Source organism: Kryptolebias marmoratus, linkage group LG7 (genome assembly GCF_001649575.2).
Source record: "Kryptolebias marmoratus isolate JLee-2015 linkage group LG7, ASM164957v2, whole genome shotgun sequence".
Taxonomy (NCBI): domain Eukaryota; kingdom Metazoa; phylum Chordata; class Actinopteri; order Cyprinodontiformes; family Rivulidae; genus Kryptolebias; species Kryptolebias marmoratus.
This window is the reverse complement of record NC_051436.1, coordinates 5,005,655-5,028,303: the sequence shown is the minus strand read 5'-3', so window position 1 is coordinate 5,028,303 and position 22,649 is coordinate 5,005,655. Positions and strand designations below refer to the sequence as shown.

At 39.7% G+C, this 22,649-nt stretch overlaps 2 protein-coding genes across 3 annotated transcripts in view; one reads left to right on the top strand and one right to left on the bottom strand.

The window, feature by feature from the left end:
- Nucleotides 1-60: 60 nt before the first annotated feature.
- si:dkey-183c6.8 (protein O-GlcNAcase) lies at nucleotides 61-21,585 on the bottom strand. Its single transcript, XM_017428051.3, has 17 exons — nucleotides 21,400-21,585; nucleotides 17,883-17,934; nucleotides 14,730-14,827; nucleotides 13,341-13,471; nucleotides 13,082-13,253; nucleotides 12,896-12,994; nucleotides 10,861-11,130; nucleotides 9,900-9,986; nucleotides 9,352-9,818; nucleotides 9,104-9,278; nucleotides 7,936-7,992; nucleotides 7,589-7,674; nucleotides 7,338-7,442; nucleotides 6,994-7,085; nucleotides 6,719-6,908; nucleotides 5,484-5,643; nucleotides 61-3,374 (listed from the first exon to the last, which is right to left on the bottom strand). Exons 1-17 carry the CDS (start codon nucleotides 21,437-21,439, stop codon nucleotides 3,238-3,240), a joined length of 2,418 nt encoding a protein of 805 aa, XP_017283540.1. The 5' UTR covers nucleotides 21,440-21,585; the 3' UTR covers nucleotides 61-3,237.
- The window catches only part of LOC108242854, a 36,635-nt gene continuing 32,760 nt past the window's right edge, over nucleotides 18,775-22,649 (top strand). Inside the window, exon 1 of one of the 2 annotated variants that reach the window (XM_037976557.1) lies at nucleotides 18,775-18,829. The gene's annotated coding sequence lies outside the window, so the exon portion shown is untranslated. The remainder of the gene's footprint in view (nucleotides 18,830-22,649) is intronic. The other variant, XM_037976558.1, reaches the window with a different exon arrangement.

Below are 22,649 nucleotides of genomic sequence, written 5' to 3'. Positions count from 1 at the left end.
CATTCATGGTTCTACATACTTTCAGTGAAAAGGTTTGATTGTGAGTGTTGTTGTGCTTCATTTGATCGTGTGTGTGTGTGTGTGTGTGTGTGTGTGTGTGTGTGTGTGTGTGTGTGTGGGTACGTGTGTGTGTGTGTGTGTGTGTGTGTGTGTCAGCTGTGTTTAAGCTCCATTCGTGTTCAGAATAAAGGCAGAATGACACAGCTGTTTGTGTTTGTTATCACACACTCATGTGTTCACCTCAGACAAACTTCAGGCATATTTTCACACACTGGAAACATTTTAGTGTCTGACAGCTGTGTTCGTGAAAATAGGAAGAGGTTTCTGTTATAACCAGCAGAACCAAATGTAAACTCTGTTTCAGTGAGTGTATGTACATCTGTTTTAGCTTTTTTTTTTTGGTTTCTTAGTCTAATGAGTTTTGGCATGCAGAAATTAGCTTTTTCCTCCTATTTTCTTAGGCATTTTACAACTATAATGGGTGATGGTAAATTTTAGTGTTTCTAAGCGCATGCCTTTTAAAATTCTAGTTCCTCGTGTAGCCCTGCTCTGAAAACAAAACACACAATGTTCATGCATGTAAACAATCATTGGTTAAAGTAAACATCGATGCCACGCCTGGGTTTGGTTTGGTGTCATGAGGATATTTAACACCCCCCCCGGGTAATGACGCCACAACACGCCCCAATGACCTGAATGACCTATTAGAACGTAGCTGGATTGCACCAAATTTGGAAAACCACATTCAGTGTGAAAGCAGTCATAACGTTGTTACTCATTGAGTGAATTTTTTCCTTTTATTTTCCATGTCCTTGACGTACTCTCTTGCACCATCACCCCGCTGTATACATAAGGCTAGTATCTCACTGGGCTATGAGTGTTGGAGAACATTCACGAGGGACTAATATCATAAAACGTTCATAAGGAATCTCAGTTTCCCAGTATGAGTCTTGTCATTTGAACATGTTCAGAAAATCCATGCAACAGTTTTTCTGTGAGTTGCTATGGGCGTCTCCAAACTGTCTGAAACCCTTCTCAATTTAGTGTCTGTAATCCTACAGATGTAACACCTGCACAGGCACTCTCCTATGGCAGAAAACACCTGAGGCCTGTCCAGGTCTAACTACGGTCTGACCATAGTGATTTAAAAAATTTAAAAAGGTCCATAAACATGGGGGGTGGCTGCCAAAGAGGTACAAACAGAGCCAGGGCAGGTGGGATGTGAGCAGAGGTGGACAACAAAATAATGCGCAGAGCCTAGAATACAACTTTGTGACCCGTGAACACAAAAGTAGGCTGATTTTTTTTTTAAATGGCCAAGCAAAACGTTGTCTCATGACTGGCAAACACAAAGTTCTTGCCAACTAGTCATCAACAGTCGTACCCCAATGAGATAGCATTGAAACAGCACTTTCCCACAATGATACTACCACGTACACCCGCTATTGTGCCATGCCCTGGGCACACCTGTGCATCAAGATGCAGCTATGGGCTAGAAGATCACACCACGCCAGCACGTTTCTCCTGAGCTAGACCTGAACATGATGAGGACAAGTTTCTCTTGCTTTGCCCCTAAACAGTGAATGAACACTTAATGAGATTGTTGCAGCAGTTATTATTGTAGAGAGAAGATTGGTCATCGCAGCGTGGCGATGAGACCGTGGTGTGATCCTACTGGTTGTACCGAGACACGATGCATGTAGCAGCCACACCACCCAGAGTGTTACAGTAATAAACTTGGAGCGCTGCCAGCTTGGTGTGTTATGATGGGGTTGTAGTTTAGGCATGAGGCTAGCGTGGCTATGCCCGTTTCAGATTCTGGAAGACCAAGTCATGTCACTGCGCACAGGCCCTGTGTTATAAATATGTAATCACCACATTCCCCCATGCTCCACCCAGGACACCAATACCCCGCTACCACAAAGATCAATCACCACAACCTCACTACAGAAGTTCTGTGCATGAACGAAACCATTGTGAACCCATCACCCATAACAAGGAGCTCAATATATTCTCAATATATTCATCCTCCTTCTGGCAGATTTTTTACATCACAGCTAGTTCATGGGCCAGTGTGAAAGGCTTGTAACAAACATAACCAGCACTAGAAAACAACTATCAATATAAGTTTTAAAAAGTAAGAACACAAAAGATTTTATAAACAAAACAGAGAGCGCTGAGCAAGAGATCCACTAGAAAGAATTATTTATGTCCTCTTGTATTGTTTCACCCTGAAATGAAGCTCCTGGTTGTATTGTTTATTCTGTAAACGTCTCAAAAAACTTACTGTGCCTAAAAGAGAAGCAGTCTGGAACAAATTTCCCCTCCTTAAATTCATACATTGGTCCTGTTTAAGCACTCGCTCCAAGGCTTATAAGGGTTTAATGACATCAGATCAAAGATCAAACATGCTGCTGCTTTTTTTTTAGTACATCTGTAATTCGGGGCTGAGCACAAGTGCATATATATATATATATATATATATATGCATCAGACCTCTTTAAATGACACGTGGCTCTGTGTTACACTGTAAAATAAAACAATCATATTCTCTCATAGAGGTGTATAATTCAACTCCTTAGATCTAGTGCTCTGCTCCCATCGCAAACATTTTTCTCATCTTCTTTAAAGCCCAAAATAAAAAAAAGTTGTGAACCAAGTCAAGACTCTAAAGAAGATGATCACATTTCCTCTCCAAACGGTTAAAAATCAACACTTATTTCATATTCTGTAAATTGCTCAGAAACCTGAAGGCTCATCTTGATTTGTCCCTAAAAACACAAATCCTGCTTTTTTACAAAGCTCAGTTATCTCTGCTCCACTGTACAGACCGTGTTCAGAACATTGTTCTGTGTAGAAGTGCCTCAGTGTTTCAGCTCTTTGAGTGCAAGTTGTTTTTAATGATTTATAGCCCCTTTCAGACACGTACACTTTCCACTAACGCAATGGCAACTGAACTGCATCATGTGTAATTAACTGCAATTATGCTTTTCATTAAGAATAGCTTTTTAACAATTGTTCCATCTTTAAGTGATAACTATATTATTTTCTGTTTGTAATAAAAACCTTGTAAGAATCTGGTCATTTTGCTTCAGGAAACTCAGCCTCAGTAAGGACTCAGATGTTACATCATTTTATTTTTTAAACAAACCAATGAAAATGTTAATGTTTCTCATGTCTGAAAGGAGCTTCAGATCTGTGAAAGTGTGTGTGTGGGTGTGTGTGTGTTGAACATGTTCAGAGCAGCCTCCCCAGCACCACCCCCTCTCTGCTTCTGGCTTCTCCTCTCAGGATCTCCAGGAAGCCTAGTTTGGTTAGGAACTCCAGCCTCTGATGGTCCGTAGGCTGCACCTCACAGAACACACCCTGAGAACCTGCACAAGGATGAACACATTAGGCATTAAAAAAAAACAAAGTGAAAAAACACCGTGACAAAAAAAAAATCATTTAAGTATTCTTCTATATTGTTCTTTTAAAGAAAACTGAAGTGAAGAATTTTATCATTAAAGATTAGCAACATTTCATTAAAGAACGTCCACATTAAAGGTGACCAACAACAGAAAAAAGGGCCAGAATTTTTCTAATAGGACAATGTGAGGGTTAGCTCTTGATCTTTATGGTAATTACACCTGGTCTGTTTCTATTTTTCTGTTGTCATGAACAGCGTTTGCAGTTCTTAAGGATTAAAACCCAGTTAAAAAGTCCTCTAAACTCGTGGTATCCAATCCTGGTCCTGGAAGGCCACTATCCTGCATGTTTAGGTGTTTTTCTGCTCCAACACACCTGACTTGAATAAATGAGTGATTAACAGGCTTCTGCAGAACTAGAAAACCTGCTGAAGAGCAGGGAAACAACTAATTCAACCTGGAGAGACTCACGACAAAGAGAAGCTGCAATTAAATGGTTTTATTTGACATGAATCACATAAGATATTTGGCGCTCGGACCTCGGCGGAAGACGCGAGTGTCGACAATAGCAATGCGCTTCGAGGAGAAGCTCACGTTGAGCATTAGAGGCGTCTTCCCCAGGCCGGACACTGGTGGTGGAGGTCGAAGAGGGGAAGGAAGCTTGAGGGAGCTGGGAAACTGGAGGTGGAGAAGGGGTGGAGGTGGGCTGAAGTTCGGCCAGCGAACGGATAGGGCCATGATGGAAGTCCTTTTAAACGAAGGCTTGCTCGCTGATTGGATACACTGGAGGCGCGTCAGATGCTGATGGGCTGTGATGGAGGCGCGGTCTGATGCTGATAGGCTAGAGTGGAGGTGCTCGACGCAGCGATTAGATGCAGGTGAGGCTGAAGCAGGTCTTCCAGTCTGAATTTACGCCTAGGCTTCATAACATACAGGATAGAGATCCTCCAGGACCTGGATTAGACACCACTGCTCTAAACAATCTAAACTGCCCATAGAAATCTAAGCTAAAATCAGCCTACGTTTGCTATAAAAGTGAATGTTTTGTAGTATTAGACATAAAATAGATGTCTGCTGTATATTTTGTTAAGATTGGCAAAAAAATACATATGTTCTTTGCAAAACTTGGGCTATTAATCTATGCTTTTTAGATCCTTGTGTTCCGAAAGTCGAGGTTAGGACTCTACTGCAAGTCATAAAACACCAATTGGGTTAAGATGTCCAGTAATGTCACAACATTTAAAACAATTGCTAATGACATATATTCCCCACACTTGTTGTGAGAAATAAATACTGCAGCCAAAAATGGATAAAATAGTACACTTGGTTGTTGAGGCTGTTTGCACTCTATTTTCTCCTCTTGTTTGACTGGTTTATTTTTTAGTATTTGTATTTTACCTCAACCAGCAGTGTTTTGGGTGACAGGTCTCTGCCACTGTTATTTATTTGGTCAGTAGATATAAAACTTTGAGAATCACAACGCTGCCTTTATTAACATTCTCTGAGCAGGGCTTCAGCTGAATATTGTATTGTTGTTGTTTTTCCTTTGGCTGCTCTACAGGGGTCACTACAGCAAACGAACCCATACGAGAGATTTGACAAATGTTTTACCCTTCCTGACACAACCTGGTCTCAAACCTGGAGCCTCAGGACTGCAAGACTGCAGCACCGATCACCGAGCTACTGCAGACCGATTGGATTGGATTGTGTAGAATTCATTAATAATTTAATATTTTTCAGGCTGGATATGGCCAGTCGGCTGACAGATGATGATCTCTGACCTACAAACAGACTGACATTAAAGCTGTTAGGATTTGTGCTTTTGTGTTCTTTTCTGGTCATGTTTCCCCTCGTGTTCCTGTAGCTCTGCTTATCCTTGTTTTTAGTTTGCTCCCTGTGTTTAGTCCCTATGTAGTTTAAATTTAATCCCAGTGTTGCTATCCTGCACTATCTGGTTCTCCCCGTGTCTTCTTCCTCATGTTCCAGATGAGCCACCAGCGTGTAAGTTTTTGTTTGCTGCCCTGTCAGCTTTTTGTTTTATTCTTTTAATAAATTATGATAATTATGATAGCGTACCGTTGGCCTTGAGCGCAGTGAGGAGGGCGGTGATCAGGGTTCGGCTGACGCTGACGTCCACCAGCTCAGGCAGGGCATCCAGTCGCAGCTGAGAGGGAAAGTGATAAAGAAGCGAGTCCGGGTACTCCCCCTGGTCCTCCTCCATTAACTGGATCAAGTCCTGCTCAGAGGAAAGCAGACAGGTTTTCTGACAATGTTGTAAAGAAAAACGGTAAGATGTTAAATGTTCATGAGGCACAGTTGACAAGATAAGTCCTGCACAATCTCAATAAATCAGGGTACCGAGTCATTACATTTCATAAAGACAGACAAGATAACGCTTAATCCTAATCCTAAACTTTAATTAGTCAAAATTCAATTGCTGTTGATACTCTGCTGGTTTGTGTTGTAGACGTGTATGTATTGTATCTCTCATTCAAAGAATCTTAAAAACTTCTTGGAATGCAAACTGGAGGTTTTTTTTTCCAATTTATAAAACAATCTGGAGGAAAGAACCTACGCAAGAAAGTCTATAGGGAAACAATAAATGCCATTCAAACACTCTTTCTCCTTGAACAAAAAAATCATTATACAGGAAAACCTTCCCTGCCCACACACACACACACACAAAGCTGCAGTCATCCAAATCATGACTGTCAGCGTGCACCATGACTCATCGAGCAGGAGGATCAATCATCCGCAGATGTCTGGGTCTGACTGTGTCTATTGCTTACCACCAGTTCTGTTTGATTCTTTGCCTGAGAAGAGCTAAAAACACCATGAGAGCTTTGTGTGTTACAGTATGAACTCCCTTTTTCAATTAAACTGCTGAAATGTAAGGCGTTTCACCACAGTGACGGGTTATTTCTCACTCTTAGAAAACTGCTCACTGTTGCACAATGTGCACCGTATGAACTTCTTATGTTTGAACTCTGTTCCAACAAACATGACTATAAATTAGAGCTCAGATGCCTGTGTGTGTGAGTGTGTGTGTGTAATCGTATGTACATGTTTGTGCCATTTGTTTGGTTTACTTGTGTTCTCCACCATCTGCTCTGTTGGTAATTAATCTTTAAAAGATAGGGCCCAGATGGTGTGACAGCAGCTACAGATATGTCAGAACACTTGTGTGCATAACTTTGCCTGATGTCTCGAACATGCCACGCACACTGCGCCCTGTAAAATGAATCACCAGTCATGGGTCAAACACGAGTGGTCCATGAGCTCATTGTGCCGCGTCGTGCTCTAGCACGCACCTGTGTGTTGGGATGTGTGTTGTTCCCTTTGGGCGGGTATTTGTCTCTCATGGCAGGTATCCAGCTGGCCTGGCACCGCTTGGCGAAGGAGCGGACGTCCAAGATGCCCAGCACGCAGCCACAAACACCGAGCTCATCTTCCAGGATGAAGCTGTACTCGGGGCTCAGTGCCAGACACGGACCAAGACATCTAGAGGGTGAAAGAAGGTGTCAGCACAGACGGGCTGAAACGTCAGCCACATAAGAGGGACGTTTACCCAGTCTCAAAGACAAACCTGTCTCCAATGACATCTGGATGAGCCACACTGGACTCCTGACCACCCTGAGTTCTCAGGTGAAGCTGGCGGACCATCCGATACAACTCCACCTACAAATATATCATTAAAAAAAGATTACTATCATGCGTTTCTTTACAGGCTAGTAAAAACTGACCTTAAATTTGGCAAATGACTTAGTAATCAGGATGTTCTGACAGGATTATATCTAAGTTTGCTGATTATTATCATTCTAAAACAACTCCAATCACATTAATTTGATAGAAGTTTATGTAAACCCATGTTATAAACCTACATCACCTGTGATTTTGTATTATTATGCATGTGGATGAGACGTCAGCTACCTTGTCTTTGCTGTGGTAGGGCCTGATGTTGTAGAGGCGAGAGGTAGGGAAGAGAGGAGGGGGGTGAGTGAAGAGTTCACTGCTGCTGCTTATAGGGAGGAGCATCTATGCAACACATTCACACACACACATTAGGCTAGTTATACATTGTATCTGACAAAGATAAGCCAGACATTATTGAGAATTTAGTAATAACTGCAAGTAGAAATACATAAAAATATCTAGTACAAATAATATTTGACATAGGCTACCTGTACTTCCCCGGACACTCCCCCTTTGAACACCCATGGCTCTGAGTCCACCCCCAACACGTCCACTCCAGTTGTCTTCCCACACCCTGATAAAAAAAATTTAAAGAAAGAAAAAAAGAAAAATGACAGCATAGCTTTAAATCCAGAATTTATGCCAGTATAAAATTTCGCAGGTTACATTTTTACAACTCTTTGTGATGTTAACTGAAATGAACATTTCTCAGTTTTTATGCACCAACCGAGGCTTGTAACCAACCCAGGAGACCGTGTGGAAAAGTAATGACTCAGTGTTTTAGTTTCAGCTTTTTGAAGCACAGATAGGGAGAGAAAAGTTCGTTCCTACTCACAGTGAAAGCAGTTCCTCCAGGAGCCGAGGCTTGAGCTGTCACTCATCACCCGTCCATCTGAAGGAGACAAACAAAAACAACAACTCTGAACTGATTCATGGAACCTTTTCAGATACATGTACAATAAAAGGTGAAGCATGTTTTGTGGTACACAACACTGTTTAGATAAAAAAAAAAATTAATCCAGGGGTGTCCAATCCTGGTCCTGGAGGGCCACCATCCTGCAGGTTTTACTTGTTCTCTGCTCCAACACACCTGATTTGAATCAATGGGTGATTAACAGGCTTCTGCAGAACATGAAGAGGTGATTTAACCACTGAATCAGGTGTGTTGGAGCAGAGAAACAAGGAAAACATGCAGGATAGTGGCCCTCGAGGACCAGGATTGGAGACCCCTGATATAGACAAACATGGCATACTACATATTTAAGTACAAAAGTAAACTTTATGGCCAATTTTAGGGGATGCTACTCATCTACATAGTATTATATTACAGTATTATATGATGTGTAATATTATTTTAGGCTGCAGTAGAACTGTATAGTTATGTTTTAGTTCAATATTACATTATATTTATTGTGCAGTAATACACTATGTGCTGAAAATAAAACTGAGAAAGTACATTAGAACTTTTATTATTTTATGTGTACTACAAGTTATTATGCTGTACACAACTATTATTAGTACACTATGCAATGAACAGCTTATCATATAATAAATTAGCAGCATTTACACTAGAGCCTATCCTCTGCATATCACATGTACTATATAAGTATGCGTTACTTTTTGCACTGCGTATATCCCTACAATGTCAAACTATATTAAAGGTTGCTGTACTAAATATTAGAAGAGGGTGATTTGTATTATAGATATGTACTTGCAGTACTTTGCAGTGGGCGAAACACTACAGAGGCATGTCTCATTTGCTTGTAGGTTAGATGTATTTGACAACAGTGGAAAAGCTAAAGTGCATAAAAGTATAGCAAAGTGTAACCATTGTGCGTTGTAATAAAACATGAACATGCAAACACACAGACAAAAACATTAGGATCCTCCTTCGACTTTCGACGGCGAGTGACATTTACAGAACAACGTAAGCAACATATTACACTTACAGTAAGCATCTGCATTCTCGCTCTACCCTCCCCCCCACCTGTCTGTGTTCTTACCCAGCCAGGATATGAAGGCCTTTGCCACCAGAGCTGTGTTCCTCAGGTCCCACACGTAAGGGTAAAGGTCATAGAGCACTGCCCTGTTGGCCCCACCCACCACGCTGCAGTGGAGCTGTGCTATTTCTTCACACAGAGACAGGAAACTGGAGGCTCGTCCACGCCACTCGTCGACCTGGAGACAGAAAGTGCACATCTGTATCAGAGATGCATTCTGTGTTTCAGACTTCTCTAAAATCCTCACTGACCTTCTGAGGTTGTGTCTTCTTGCCGTTGGTGCTGACCAGGTGGCAGTTTGTTTTCAGCCAGGTCAGATCCTGCAGCAGCTTCTGGGCCGAAGGGCCGTGCTCGTGGGGGAGATAATGAAGGCCAACCAGCAGCCGAACCTGGGCCTCACTCAGCAGGCCCTTCCCACCGCAGAGCCCCCGACCCTGGGCCTTCTGTGCGCGGCCTCCACCTGTGGGGGCCCCTGGCCTGGATCCAGGAGGATGCTGAGTGGGCTGGCCAGACTGGTGTCTCCTCTCCTTTTCGCCCTCCCTTTCCTTTTTGCCCATGGGCGGAGAGGACGGCGGGGAGCTAGAGTTCAGTGGAAAGACTGGGAGCTTGGCCACTGCAGAGGTGGCTCTGAAGGTGGAAAGAGAACCGGACCTGTCGGGCGTTTTGGAGCGCGATGATACAACAGAGACACGCTGATCAGTTCTTGAGCTCTGACGACCTGTAATAATGGTTTTAAACATAACAATTTTAATTTGGTAACTTTCAAACACACTAAAACACATCATTACATTATTTTTACCTGCTTGTAGAGGCTGGTTGAGTTCTTCCATCCAGTCACGGAGCGCGGCAGTCAGAGCTCGATCAGGGCAGTACTCACACTCCTCATCTAAAATATTAATACCATTTCTGTATAACAGCTATAAAGAATACTCTGAAAATAAAAAAAATCTTTCTATAATCAGACTCAGATGCCTGCATTCAAGGTGAAGATGAGTTTCTGCAGCAAACTTTTGTGTAAGAATTAAATTTTCCTTTTGGTTTCCACCCAAATGTCATTAAAATAATTTTTTATTTCTTTTATCTTCTTCATCCTCCAACCCTCCATCTTACAAAGCATTCCTCTCCTTTCACTTTTTCTTCATCATCATACCGAACAACCTTTCCACCTCACCCCCAGCTCTGTCAGCAGAACATTACACACTACAGTGAATCTGTGTTTCTACAATTTTCTGTTCATTTCCCTTCCCCCCCAGTACTCCTTATGGCTTTTTTATGCATTTTATTGTCACAGCAAATGGAATGCAATAAAAGTGAGCAAAACTTTAAATCAGGTGTATCGCGAGCCTGTTACTTTTTTCCATAGTGGTAATTTTTTTTATATACTTGTATATAATGCACATATATTTATGTGAAACAGACTGATGAGAGCAATCTTTAAACCTTTTGAACTTTTCTATAAAAAATGACTAAGAACTGGTAAAACTGTGTAATGCAATATTTAGAAATTATCAAACTACTGTTAGGACAATTAGAACAATTAGGACAACAGATGGAGCTTTAATTTCTATAAACATATTTATTTCAGCCTGTATTTCTGCCTGGTGGTCAAAAAAGTGCTAGTTGCTAAGCAACACTGGCTTATTAAACATTTCTCCAGGAAGCAAAGGTGGTAACTGTGCCTTAATATGGTCTGGAGGAGCTAATATTAGTTCATTAGCTGAGGATATGTCCTGTGTGTGTTTTTCCTTCCATTCTCTCACCTTTCATATCCTCCTTTCCTGTTCTGTACCAGGTTCCCAGCGTATGCAGCGGGATGTAATTGGCTTCAAACTCGCAGTTGGGATTGAGCAGCAGACCCCTCAGGTGGCTCCTAATCTGAGGGTCTCGACCCGTGAAAGGCCCCAAGAAGAGACGTCTGGAATCATAATCGTTGGCGTGCAGATTGTCCCAGATTAGAGGGGATCGCTGGAGGACGGACTCCACCTCGGCGAGGCAGTCTAAAGACAGTTTCCTGGAAATGACTTTGCTGCCTGTTTGGAAAGAGGGAAGAATGAGAAGGCTGGGTTTTTAGAAGATGAATACCTGAAATAGGAATGGAACGGTTTTTAGAAATACTCTGAACCGTTTGGTTCACCTGTCTCAGTTTATGATGATTAAGATGATGAAAAATTAATGTTGAATTGTTTCATTAGGTGGATGTGTCTTATTTGTCCAGTCTAATAAAACAACTCAACAATAATTATTCATTTAAACATTTATTTTTCATCAAAATACTAATAAAAACTATTAAATGTTTTAAAACTAGATACAATTAGGTGTGTCTTATGACTCCAGTCTAATGAAACAATTCAACATTAACTCTTGGTCAGAAATTCACATGACATGGAGGTCATTTAATTTTTGTTTTTCAAGTTTCATTGGTTCAGTAATTTGTTGATGGTCTCTAAAAGAACCACTGTGTTTAGGAGGACGGAGACACGGAGGTGGGCTGACTGACATCTCACTGCGAGCACCGGGTCAGATGACAGGAAGACACCGCTGAAGCTTTTGTCTGACTGGTTGATGTTTTTGGTATTTCCAGCATTTTTCCTTTTGCTACTGTCTATTTTCTGTGATTGCACCATTTTTCTTTTGCAGCATTTCGTCTTTGCCTTTGTTTTTTGTGTAAAAGGTGAATTATCTGTTACCAATGCATGGTGTTTCTGGAGTGTTTACAAAATGACAAAAAGAAAAAGAGAAAACCAAACCAAAACCTACAATACAAAAAAAATCTAACCAAACCGTAAATTTTGTGAACCATTTCACCCCTAATCTAAAAAGTTGGATGTTTATTTGAACCAGTCTTTTGAATGTAACCATAGAGAGTTGTTGCATCACTGAAGGGTTAATAAATCAATGTGGAAAGAGGTTTCCCTGAAGAAGCAGGAAAAACAGGAACCGCAGGATGTTTGCTTGTTCACGGGACGGCACCCTTACATATTTTCTCCAGTAATATTACTGTGTAACTTATACAGGACTGTCAGCTGGATGTGTTTGCTCAGAAAGGCCGACAGGAAGCCCTTTATCTTTACAAAACGCCTGCAAGTTACAACAGCAATGTAAAGTTAGAAAGTTAAAGAGCTTACTTGGTGGTTCAAACAGATTATAGAGCTGAAAGAACTAAATCAACATAAACAAAGCTAGGTTTGTTTAACAGCTCGATAAAACTGCAAGGCTGCACAGCACAGCATGGCATAACTTCCTGACGCTTTTGGCAGCATTTCACTAATCCAAACAAATACAAGGGAGGTGACATGCTTGAGTACAAAACAGCTTTATCAGCAGGATCTGTAAGATTCCAGCAACATGAGCAAGCAAAACAAACCAGGCGGTGTGATGAATATTCACTAATGTAACAATATATATAAAAATAAAAAAAAATAAATGTTTTATTTCATAACTGAGCTGTAAAATGGCTCCCATGGAGCAGCTTTAGGTGTAAGAATATAGAGAGGAGCAATAAAATTGAAGAAACAAACTGAAAGGGAGTGGGCGATCTGTGTGTGCGTGTTTCTATTGAACTTCCATCTACTTGTGGGTGGAGGTGCACCTAAATTATTGCCTGGTTTGTGGAGGAGGTTGCGTGGGTTTGTGCACACACTTATTTGCATGTGTGCATGATAAGTGTTTGTGAAGGCTTTTTTTAGGCAAGAAATTACATATCAATGCTAAAAGAGAGAAAAAAGCAGGTCCTTTGTTTGTGCTGAACAAATCCAGCCTTTTTGGGAGAAGACATTATTAAGATTTTGGTGTTACCTGTCCATATTACTGTTATATTAGGCAGGAGGTCCTCTCCAATGGTTTGCAAGTAAGGAGACTTGGACACACTGGGGGAACACAAGGAACCACAGTACTCTACAGTGAGAGAGAAGGACAAAAAAAATGTATTTTATGCTATAAAACACTTGATTGTATTTTGCTAAGTCTTGACTTCAGTTTTACCTGTAGGACAGAAAAGGAAGACATCTGGTTCCCCCAGGAACCGATACATTTCATTGGTTACTGTGACCTGAGCATGAGCGAATGAGGTGAAGGCTTCACTGTCGGCCTGACACATGGAGTGATCGATGTCGTCAAAGAGAATGGCGAAGGCATGGCAACCCAGGTCTGAGACCTGACAGAGAGTGAGAGAGGAGCCTTTATATGAGACTGAACCAAGGAGTACATTTCTGGAATATTTGCTGGAGCGTAAGATTATTACCTGTTTCAGTTTGCGTTTAAGCAGCGTCAAGTCACAGGAAGAAGAGAAGACAATGTCCTGACCAGGAGACAAGGCGTAAACAAACCTCAGGCCTCTGGACTGAGCCTCTACTATGAGAGTGTGCAACTGAGCTGAAAGGAAGAAGGAAGGTGGGAAAGGAAAAAGTTAAAAACACAAGTTAAAATGAGACAATATAAGGAATACTGGCCAAAACTGGTAAATAAAATGGTTCATAAAGAAGGAAAGATTATGTAAAATCTTTATTTCTGGATGGCAACAGCTTGGAGAGCCTTATGGATGTAAGTAACAAAGTAAAGAAGATCTTTTTTTGGTCAGTCAGCTGAATGTTGAAGTAATCATATTGACTGGATTTCAGTAGATCACCGTCTATAATATGTTACAGTTCCTCATCTCCTAGGTTTAAGTTTGTGAATTTACTGTTGTTTATTATTTCTGTTGTTGGTTCTGTTGGTTTTTGTCTCAATTTTAAGATACTTGACCATTTTACTACAACATATCTTAGCTTTATGGCTTGAATTGCAAAGGCTCATTTTCATTTGGATTTGTTCAACTTCATAATAGGCAAACAAAAAAGGGAAAATATACTGCCGTAGTACAGCAGTGACATTGTTAAACTGTACCCATGTAAAAGTAGGTCATTTTCTTTTTTAGTTGTCTAAATTATTACAGTTATGTGGTCAACGATATGCCATCAATGTCATATATACCTCTTTAAAAGAGGAAAAAATGCCTTGAAAGTATTGGATTAATAAAGACTAATGGGAGGACTACTTGTACTGTTCATTCAGTATAAAAAAAGATCATACAATGCCAAACTAAACTAAAGCCTTACAAGGGTGTGGGTTTTAATTACAATGCTTGGAGACATTTGAAGATTTAACATCTGCAACAATTTGCTCACATATTCATAGAATACGGTACAAGATTCAGACATACCACAGGTATTCACTTTAGATCTGTTCAAACACAATTATCACTACTGTCTGGAAATTATAACTCTCACTTTTGGTTTTGTTTTCTTATATTAGTTGTACAGTTTTCTGTTGCATTTTCCAGTGTTGATTTTAAACCACGAGGTTACACTGTAAACTATTATCTGTGTTATTTCATTTCACTTCCTGATATAAATCACTGAGGATATTCATCTTGACTCTATGTTACAGGTTATGTAGATACGTCAGACTAAGTGTAAAAACTGCTGATGCTTTTAAGATGCAATAAATACATTTTTAGTTGAAAAAAAGGCAGCTGTATTCATTGCAGTAAGAGGCAAACTCTTCTGCTGCACTATCCATCGTTCCTGAGGTATTCTGTGACAAACAGTTCCCCTTTAATTGGTTAAACATGGACAGATAAAGATGTATTTACCTTCCTCTTCAGAAGAATAGACTTCTCTCCACAGCAGTCTGTGTTTCAGGTCGTCTTTTGGACCGTACAGGTAGGTGTTCAACCCCCAGCGCTGCATCCTAACGGAGAGGAGGGAAAAGGAGGAAACGCGTTTTCAAGGTGCAGTATTTGCTAAAACCGAAACGTTTAAGCAAATGAAACATAAAAAGAATGCCTCATGTGGTTATTGGTTTGGATGAATTTGATGAGTGAATCATCTGTTTTAACCTCCGAGCCAAGGCAATGGATGTTTTATTAAAATACCTACACCTCACTGACACTTCTTTGACATCTTCAATGTGTTACTTGACCAAACTTCATCCATTTGATTTTGTTCTGTATCTTATAGCTTGTATTTGTTCAATGGGATACAATTCAGAAGCAGATTAGGAACTGATGTAGAGGAGGAGACAGGAGGAAGACCAAAAACAGCAACAAACTGGAAGAAAACAGATGCACTGTATTGATCGCGAGGAATCAAGGCCGTGTCAGTTACAGGAAACAAGTTCCTGAATTATAAATAGAGATTAGTACTAGGAGTGAAAGAATATCTGCACCAGAGACCATTCATGTGCACATCCACAGACATGAATGTCTTTTGACTTGTTTTTGTCTTCCCTGGTTACCCGTAGGGGGGCCGTGTTCTGACTCCATCACTGTTTCACTTCCTCGACAGATGGTACATGAGTTGTCTCCGCAAAGTGGCAACCTACACACCCAAAACCCACAACCATTCACACACAAACTTGGACACCACAGACAAATCTACGGCATTATTCTTGCCAAACTTATGCAACGCTCGGCTATTGTGCTGCACCCCACACTAGAGGCCCAAAAAACCTTTCTAATAATAAATCTGGAGCCCACACACTCAGCCGATGCTCAAGTTTTGGAGAATTTCCTGTAGTGCGCCTATTAAATCAGTTTCCTGATCATGCACAGGCTACAGCACACATTTGAAAGAATAATAGCTGTTTCAGGCAATAGTTTTAGTAACTTAATCATAGCTGGTTTTCGTGTGCCATAATTGAAAACTTCAAGAAACCAGTTTAAAAGTGATTTGGGTGAATTTGTGTTTGCACATAAAAGCAGAGGCACACACACGTAGGATGCAGACAGCCATTAGCTACTAAACTTTAACACTTTGTCCCAGCTTTCAACAAGGATTTAAGTTTTAATCCGTACAGATAAGAGTGTGGCATTAAGAATTAATTGGTTTGCTTCCAGCTACAAAGACTCACAAAGGGCATGAACGTGCATAAAAACAGGAGTGCTGTATCCTTCATTAGTGCATGACTTAAAAGTATGTTTTAGACGTTTCTTCTCTTATTGTTACGTACTTATTTGTTCTTTTATAGTATAAGGCTAAAGGTGCTTTCATTGAAAGGCACTTTGTGCGTTGAGCTGAGTCATAAAAGGCGAGCTGGTCTTTTTGTGGGTTGAGGAATCTGTCAATGAAAAATGTTTTGGCACATGAAGGAAGGAGTGTGGTTGTTTTCTTCTGGCCGTGACTCAAAAAAGCCTGAGGGCTTGTTTAAAATTCCCCTTAGAGCAATGGCGCTCCCTTTTTCATCTAATTATCTTAAAGAATAAATATTATCTTCTTTAATTGTTTTCACCATTTCTATGTTGTGATAGTTTTGGATACAAAGACTCTGTTAAGGGCTATAAAACAGTACTGATCAATATTTTATTGTTGAGTTGTAGGTTGGAACCCATATTGCAGGCAGACACGAGGAGCTCAAAGGAAAACTGATTGATTAATAAGAACAAAACAAAAAGCTGACGTCGCAGCAAACAAAAACTTACTAAACAGCAGATCACAGGGAACACGAGGAGAACCAGATAGTGCATGATAGAAACGGACGACTGAATATAAAGGCAGAGTTATGGAGGGAGAGGTAACAGGTGAGTGATTGCTAACTGGAGACAGGTGCAGAGGGGAGTGACAGTCTGGGTTGAGTGCAGGCGAATAGTGGCACAGGGAACACAAAAAAGCAAGACAATACAATAATCTACAACAGAGAACACAAGGAGCAGAACTAAACATGAAACTCAAACAGAATACAACAAAAACACACAAATCCTGACACATTCGAACAAGCAGTCATGTGATTTACATGGAAATTTAAAAACATGTTCTACAAAAAACTTCAGCCACACTAAATCCTGTTTAAAGGTTATCAAAATCTAATTATCAAATAATATAGTTATAGCTAAACTACTATAGCTAAACTTTTATTTGTCTGGGTTTATGGTAGCGTTTATTCTCAGCCCTTCACATACATACATACATGTGGGCCACTTCCTTGCCAAAGCTGCTCTGGTTCGAGGACAATAATTTCTGCTTTGTTTTCAAGTTAAAACCAGTGTTTGTATGTCTTTGGATAATCTAAGAAGGCCTGAATGGAAGAAAGGATGGATGCTAGGTGAAGATAAATATAATGATTATTAGCAAAACAGTGTATAGTGGTTTGTTTTTGATAATGAACCCCAAGGGAAGGATATATATAATGAGAAGAGCATGAGGCCTAAAATAGAACCATAAGGTACCTCACAACTAAATGAAGGCACAGCTAATGAATCATTCCCTACAGGGGTGTCAAACTCCAGGCCTCGAGGGCCGCTGTCCTGGAGGTTTTAGGTTTTTCTGCTCCAACACATCTGATTCAAATGGTTTAATTACCGCCTCACCAAATCATCAGGTTCTCCAGGAGCACGGGAACAAGTCGTCCATTTACACCAGGTGTTTTAAAGCAAGAACACATCTAAAACATGCAGGACAGCGGCCCCCGAGGAATGGAGTTTGACACCTGTGCCCTAAATGAACAGAGAAACTCAGATCCCACAGGTACAACTGGAACCATTCCAGGGCTCCACCTTTGAATGCTAACATCAACACATCGAATACTATTGTCGTGTGTCAAAGGCTGCCATTATATCTAGCAGCAAATGAGAGGGATTCTGGTGATGGGAACTAAAATGACACGTACCAGCTTGTGTTTGCACATCACTGTTCATGCATTATAAGACACTATGACCGTCACATCTATACGCACGCCGTACACACATGACAGCACATACGAGCTAGCAAACAAACACTACAAAGACTCATTTCAGTGAGAAACTGCTCACCACTGGAAGAGAACTTTCCTCTGGTCCATGGACCAGGGCCGGCCATAAAAACCTGGAGGAAAAACAAAAATTAAATGAGTTCAATTATTTAACACAACCTGAACACTGAATACAACATCAATTCACACCTTTGTGGCAACAGACTTATTTATAAACTCTAACTGGAAATAATTTCATTTACATCAAATTTTATTGTTTAACGCTTTTGACCCAGTAGGAGCTGTTGATTATAACCTTTTTGTACTTTTTAAATCTGCTTTAGTTGTTTTATATTTTTGCTTATCCTGTAAATGCATTTTTTTATTTGTCCTGTCCTTGTTTGTTAAAATCTACAGCACTTTGGTTGGCATTGTTTAAGTTTTTTTAAGTGCTCTTTAAACAAAGTTATATGCTATAGTCTGTTGATTTACGCTGAGCAGACATTATATAGACAAGCCATTTTGTGCTATACACAGACTAGGGCTCCACAAGACACTAGTGGGCCACAAAGCTGAATGTTCAGCCTCATCTGAGGAGAATTAAAATCACCTGTCTTTGCCTAAAAATAAATGTAAGATATAAGAATAAAATACACTGCATTGATAAGCTGGGGCTATTGTTTTTTTATTTTTATTTTTGTTAATTGTTAGGATTCGGTTTTGTTTGTTCCCCTGTGTTTGATATTTGTGTTCTGGTCTCCTTTAGGTTTTGTTTTGTTGTGTTCATGTTTTTCTGTGCCTGTCACTATTCACTCCTCCCTAGTCACTCTTTGGTCTGCCACGCCCACTTACACCTGCCCTAAGTCTTGATTGTATTCACTCACCTGTGGCCACTTTCCATAATTACCCTCTGCCTTTAAAACCCAGTCCCTTTCCTTGTTGTACTTTTGCCTCCCTGACGTGCTGTCCTGCTAGTTGTTCGTGCCTCGTCACCCCCCAATGCTCTGTTTGGTTTTCGTCTCGTCTCAGGTCTGTTCATGTTTTGTTTAAGTTAATGTTGTTGAGTTTAGGTTTTGTTTGCTGCTGCGTCAGCTCCTTGTTTTTGTATTTGATTCTTTTGTTATTAAAATAGTTTTGTTAAGATGAGTCTGCGCTCAGGGTTCCCCTCCTTCTGCCCTGTTCATGACATTAAAATGAAGTCAGAATTGTTGGATTCCACTGTTCTGCAGTGAGTGACGTCCACCGAGTGACTGCTGCCTGTTTTGCTCATTAAGTGTAATATATTGTTCATCTAATGGATTAAGAGTTCCTCTATTACAGTTTGACAAAATAGAGGCCCCTAAATCTTGCATGTGGAGCCCACAAAGCTAGAAACAGCACTGTAGATGATTACTGTAAAGTTTTTGTTTTTTAGCAATAAATATGCTGCTGCTTTTATTCACAAACAGATCAGGTGCAGTATCTGTTTTGGTTTTGGCGTAGAAGCTCCAAACAGCAGGAGTTGAGATCTTTCAGTGCCTCCTTGGCCACATCTCGCTGCATTTGGAGGCCTAATTCATCTGCATTCACTCTCTCCAACACATTTTCTATTTTTAGAAATGGGAGCATCTCCAGCGTCCCTCTCAGTCCTTTGTGTTTATGAATAAATCTACAGTATGTGTGTGCAAGTATCCGCGCCACAGTAAGTGGGTCAGCATGAGGAGTAAACTGAACACGAATTGACCAAATTGTTTTGCGTGCAAATGAGGATTTTTATTTATTTTATTGACTGCTTTGCTGTGCGTGTGTGCGACAAATTAGCACCTCTGTAGATGACTCCTCGTGTGGTTGAGAAACCCACACGTTTGAGGAAATATAGCCACCAGTGATGAAGCGTAAAAGCTATTTCACTGAGGAATATCAGCAGCAAAGTTAATATTTTAACAAACAAAATGCTGCTGTGAACTGGATCCCCGAGTGTTTTAACAGAAGTTACATCAATTGATGCCAAACATCATTATCATTGGGTCTTTATCATCTCTGATTAACTAAATGAAGATATGAGCTTTAAAAAGCAGCAGCAACTAAAACATTTTGTAATTTTAGGCCCATGATTATTTAAATAATTTAAATAATTATAACAAAACAATGGCAATTATAACAGTGAATAACATCAAAGGCTTGCACATTTTAAATAGGTTAACTTTAATCTTCTGGTGAAAAATAAATGATTAGACTCTGTTTACATGGAAAACAAAAGAGTAGTTCAGTGTTTTATGATCTAAAGATAAAGACCTCAAATAATTTTTGTATTGAATCTTTTTTTATCTTATTTATTAGAAAATGGCTTTCTTCATGCAAAGTGTGTACAACTTAATAAAAGAAATAAGTTGCCATAAGTCAAATATCTAAAATGTAAATTAATTCCACAAATAAGCTGGACTCAAACTATAATTTTCTTGAAATTAACTCAGTTCATTTGTTTATTTTTTGGGAGATTTTTAAATTTTGATTACTCAAAACTAATCTGCTATATTGACTTTTTTATCTGATCCTGAAAACTGACATAAAGTTGCAAACTATCAATGTTTTTGGTTCTAACAAATATCAGGCTGTGCACTAATCATTCAATAAATAAGCAAATGTTTCAACGATTCTGTAGAATGACCTTAGTTTCATTCTGACAATTCAAAAAAACCTGAAGAATTCAACAAAAGTTAAGCTTTAAGTTTTCTCAACTTGAATGCAGGAGGTAAAACTTACATGGTAGCATTCAGGTAAAGGAAAAAAAAGTGAAATTATTCAATTTACAACTGAATTACTAACTTTATTCATACAAGTAAACTAATAACTTGAGTTGCTTTTGCTTAATTTAAAAGTTTATGTACACTTTCTGTTTGAGTTGATAAATTCAACTGATTTAAAAGAAATTGGTCTCCCCAAATAATTTGAGTTGAACTAATTTGTCATGTTTTACAGTGTTGTTTTAATCAGAGACAGTGGAGTAGGTCACTAAATATCATCATCCATCGTTTGCAACAACATAATCTGCCACATTTTTTAAATACTTGTATAATAATCATCATAATCAGTGTCATCTGCTTTATTAAAATCTGAAATTTAGACTTTATCTGATCATCCTCTTTGTTATCACTATAACAGGAGTCCACACATTGCTCAAAGCACCTCCATCATCAGCTGTAATGGTCATGTCAAACATCTGTACAGTCTCAAGTCACCAACCTCCCTGTTTTTCAACATTATCACCTCATTTTTATTCCTATAAATGTCATATTGTTTCAGTATAATGGCTTATCGGGTTTATTTTTAGCAGATATGGTCCAAACAGCTTCCTCCATCAGGCTGCAGCCTTTTAACCAGAGAGCATCCAAAGGTTTTCCACCGCCTGCTTCTTGGCTGATTCCCTCTCCATCATTTACCTTTTTCCATCCAGCCCTCATCCTCATAAATAAATCTATCAGCTCCCCCGCGCCCAGCTCACACTGGCGTTTTTCTACCGCTCAGACTCGTGTTTGTTATAAATATCAGCGTGCTAAAGGTAAAAATAAAAGAATCACATGATCAGCTAGGAGGTCATGCATGAAGTCGGCCGCTCTCACCTTCCACCACCCCACAAAGAAACTGCTTCTCCTCCTCCATGCTGCCCTCCGTCCGCTTCCCGTCGGCCTGAGACGAGACAGGGAGGACGCTTTCCCCGTCCTTCAGCTCAGAATCCGCGGATATTCTTCATGCTTCTCCTCGGTATGCTTCCACTCTTCCTCTCCTCCTCCTCCTCCTCCTTGATGCTTCTCTCGCTGATGCTCTCGTGCTGCCTTCAGGTGCTCACGGAAAAACCCAAAGCAGCAGCGTATATGCTGAAGCATCAGATGCAATTGTTTAGCAAATATTGTTTTAAATATTTGCTGTTTCACTCATAAAAACGCAGTCTTAAAAAGTATTACCTGCGTTGTTGTTGTGGGACAAAAACGAAAAAGTGTCTGCAAAAATGACTGTAAAAACTAGTTAAATTGCAACAATAGAAGATGATTAAATAAAGCAACATGCATAGCACTGTAATATATATACAACAAACTACTACAAATCATAAAACAGAACGTTGCTTTCAATTTTACAGTTTTAATTTGCTGAAAAAACACTACTTTATCAAGAAAATGTTACATTTCTGTAAAATGCGCGGAAAAAATACATAATTTTAAATGCAAGTAATGATAATTTATCAAAAACAGAAAACCCGAAAATTCAAGATATTTTTTTTTTACAGCGTAGCCATGCATTTCTCCAGATAGTTTAAGAAACTCTCAGCTACATGTTATGAAATGGTCAGTTGCTTAAATTTGGCTTTTAAGATAAAGTAAACACATATTTTTAGTATATGAAACACAAAATTGCACAGTTGATGGGGAAAAAGAAAAGAAAAAACTGAACCCTTCAACCAAAATGCTTTTGCGATAATAAAATATGATAGCAATCATTATGTCAGATTTTTCCTGAAACCCTGAAGGCAGCATTTGTCTCCATTCTTTTTCTTCACAAGTGCAGTGGCCTCTGGGATGTAAGAATGGGAGTGTGTGAATGTTTGCTGTACATTCTAAAAGAAATCAGATTTGAAGTCATTTATAATACGAATGATTGGCTCTTAAATACTGTACTATATATGGTTTGCGTTTGCTTTTATCGCGTGAACAAATAGAGTAATGTGACCCTGAGCACCTCTTGCTGGACTCATATTTTATTACACCAATTCTATCAACGTGGGCAAACTGACACTGAGACCACTTCATTTCTCATGGTAGAAATTTTGACACTGTTACAGGAAAAATAAAATATACAATTGAACATGTGTTTTAAT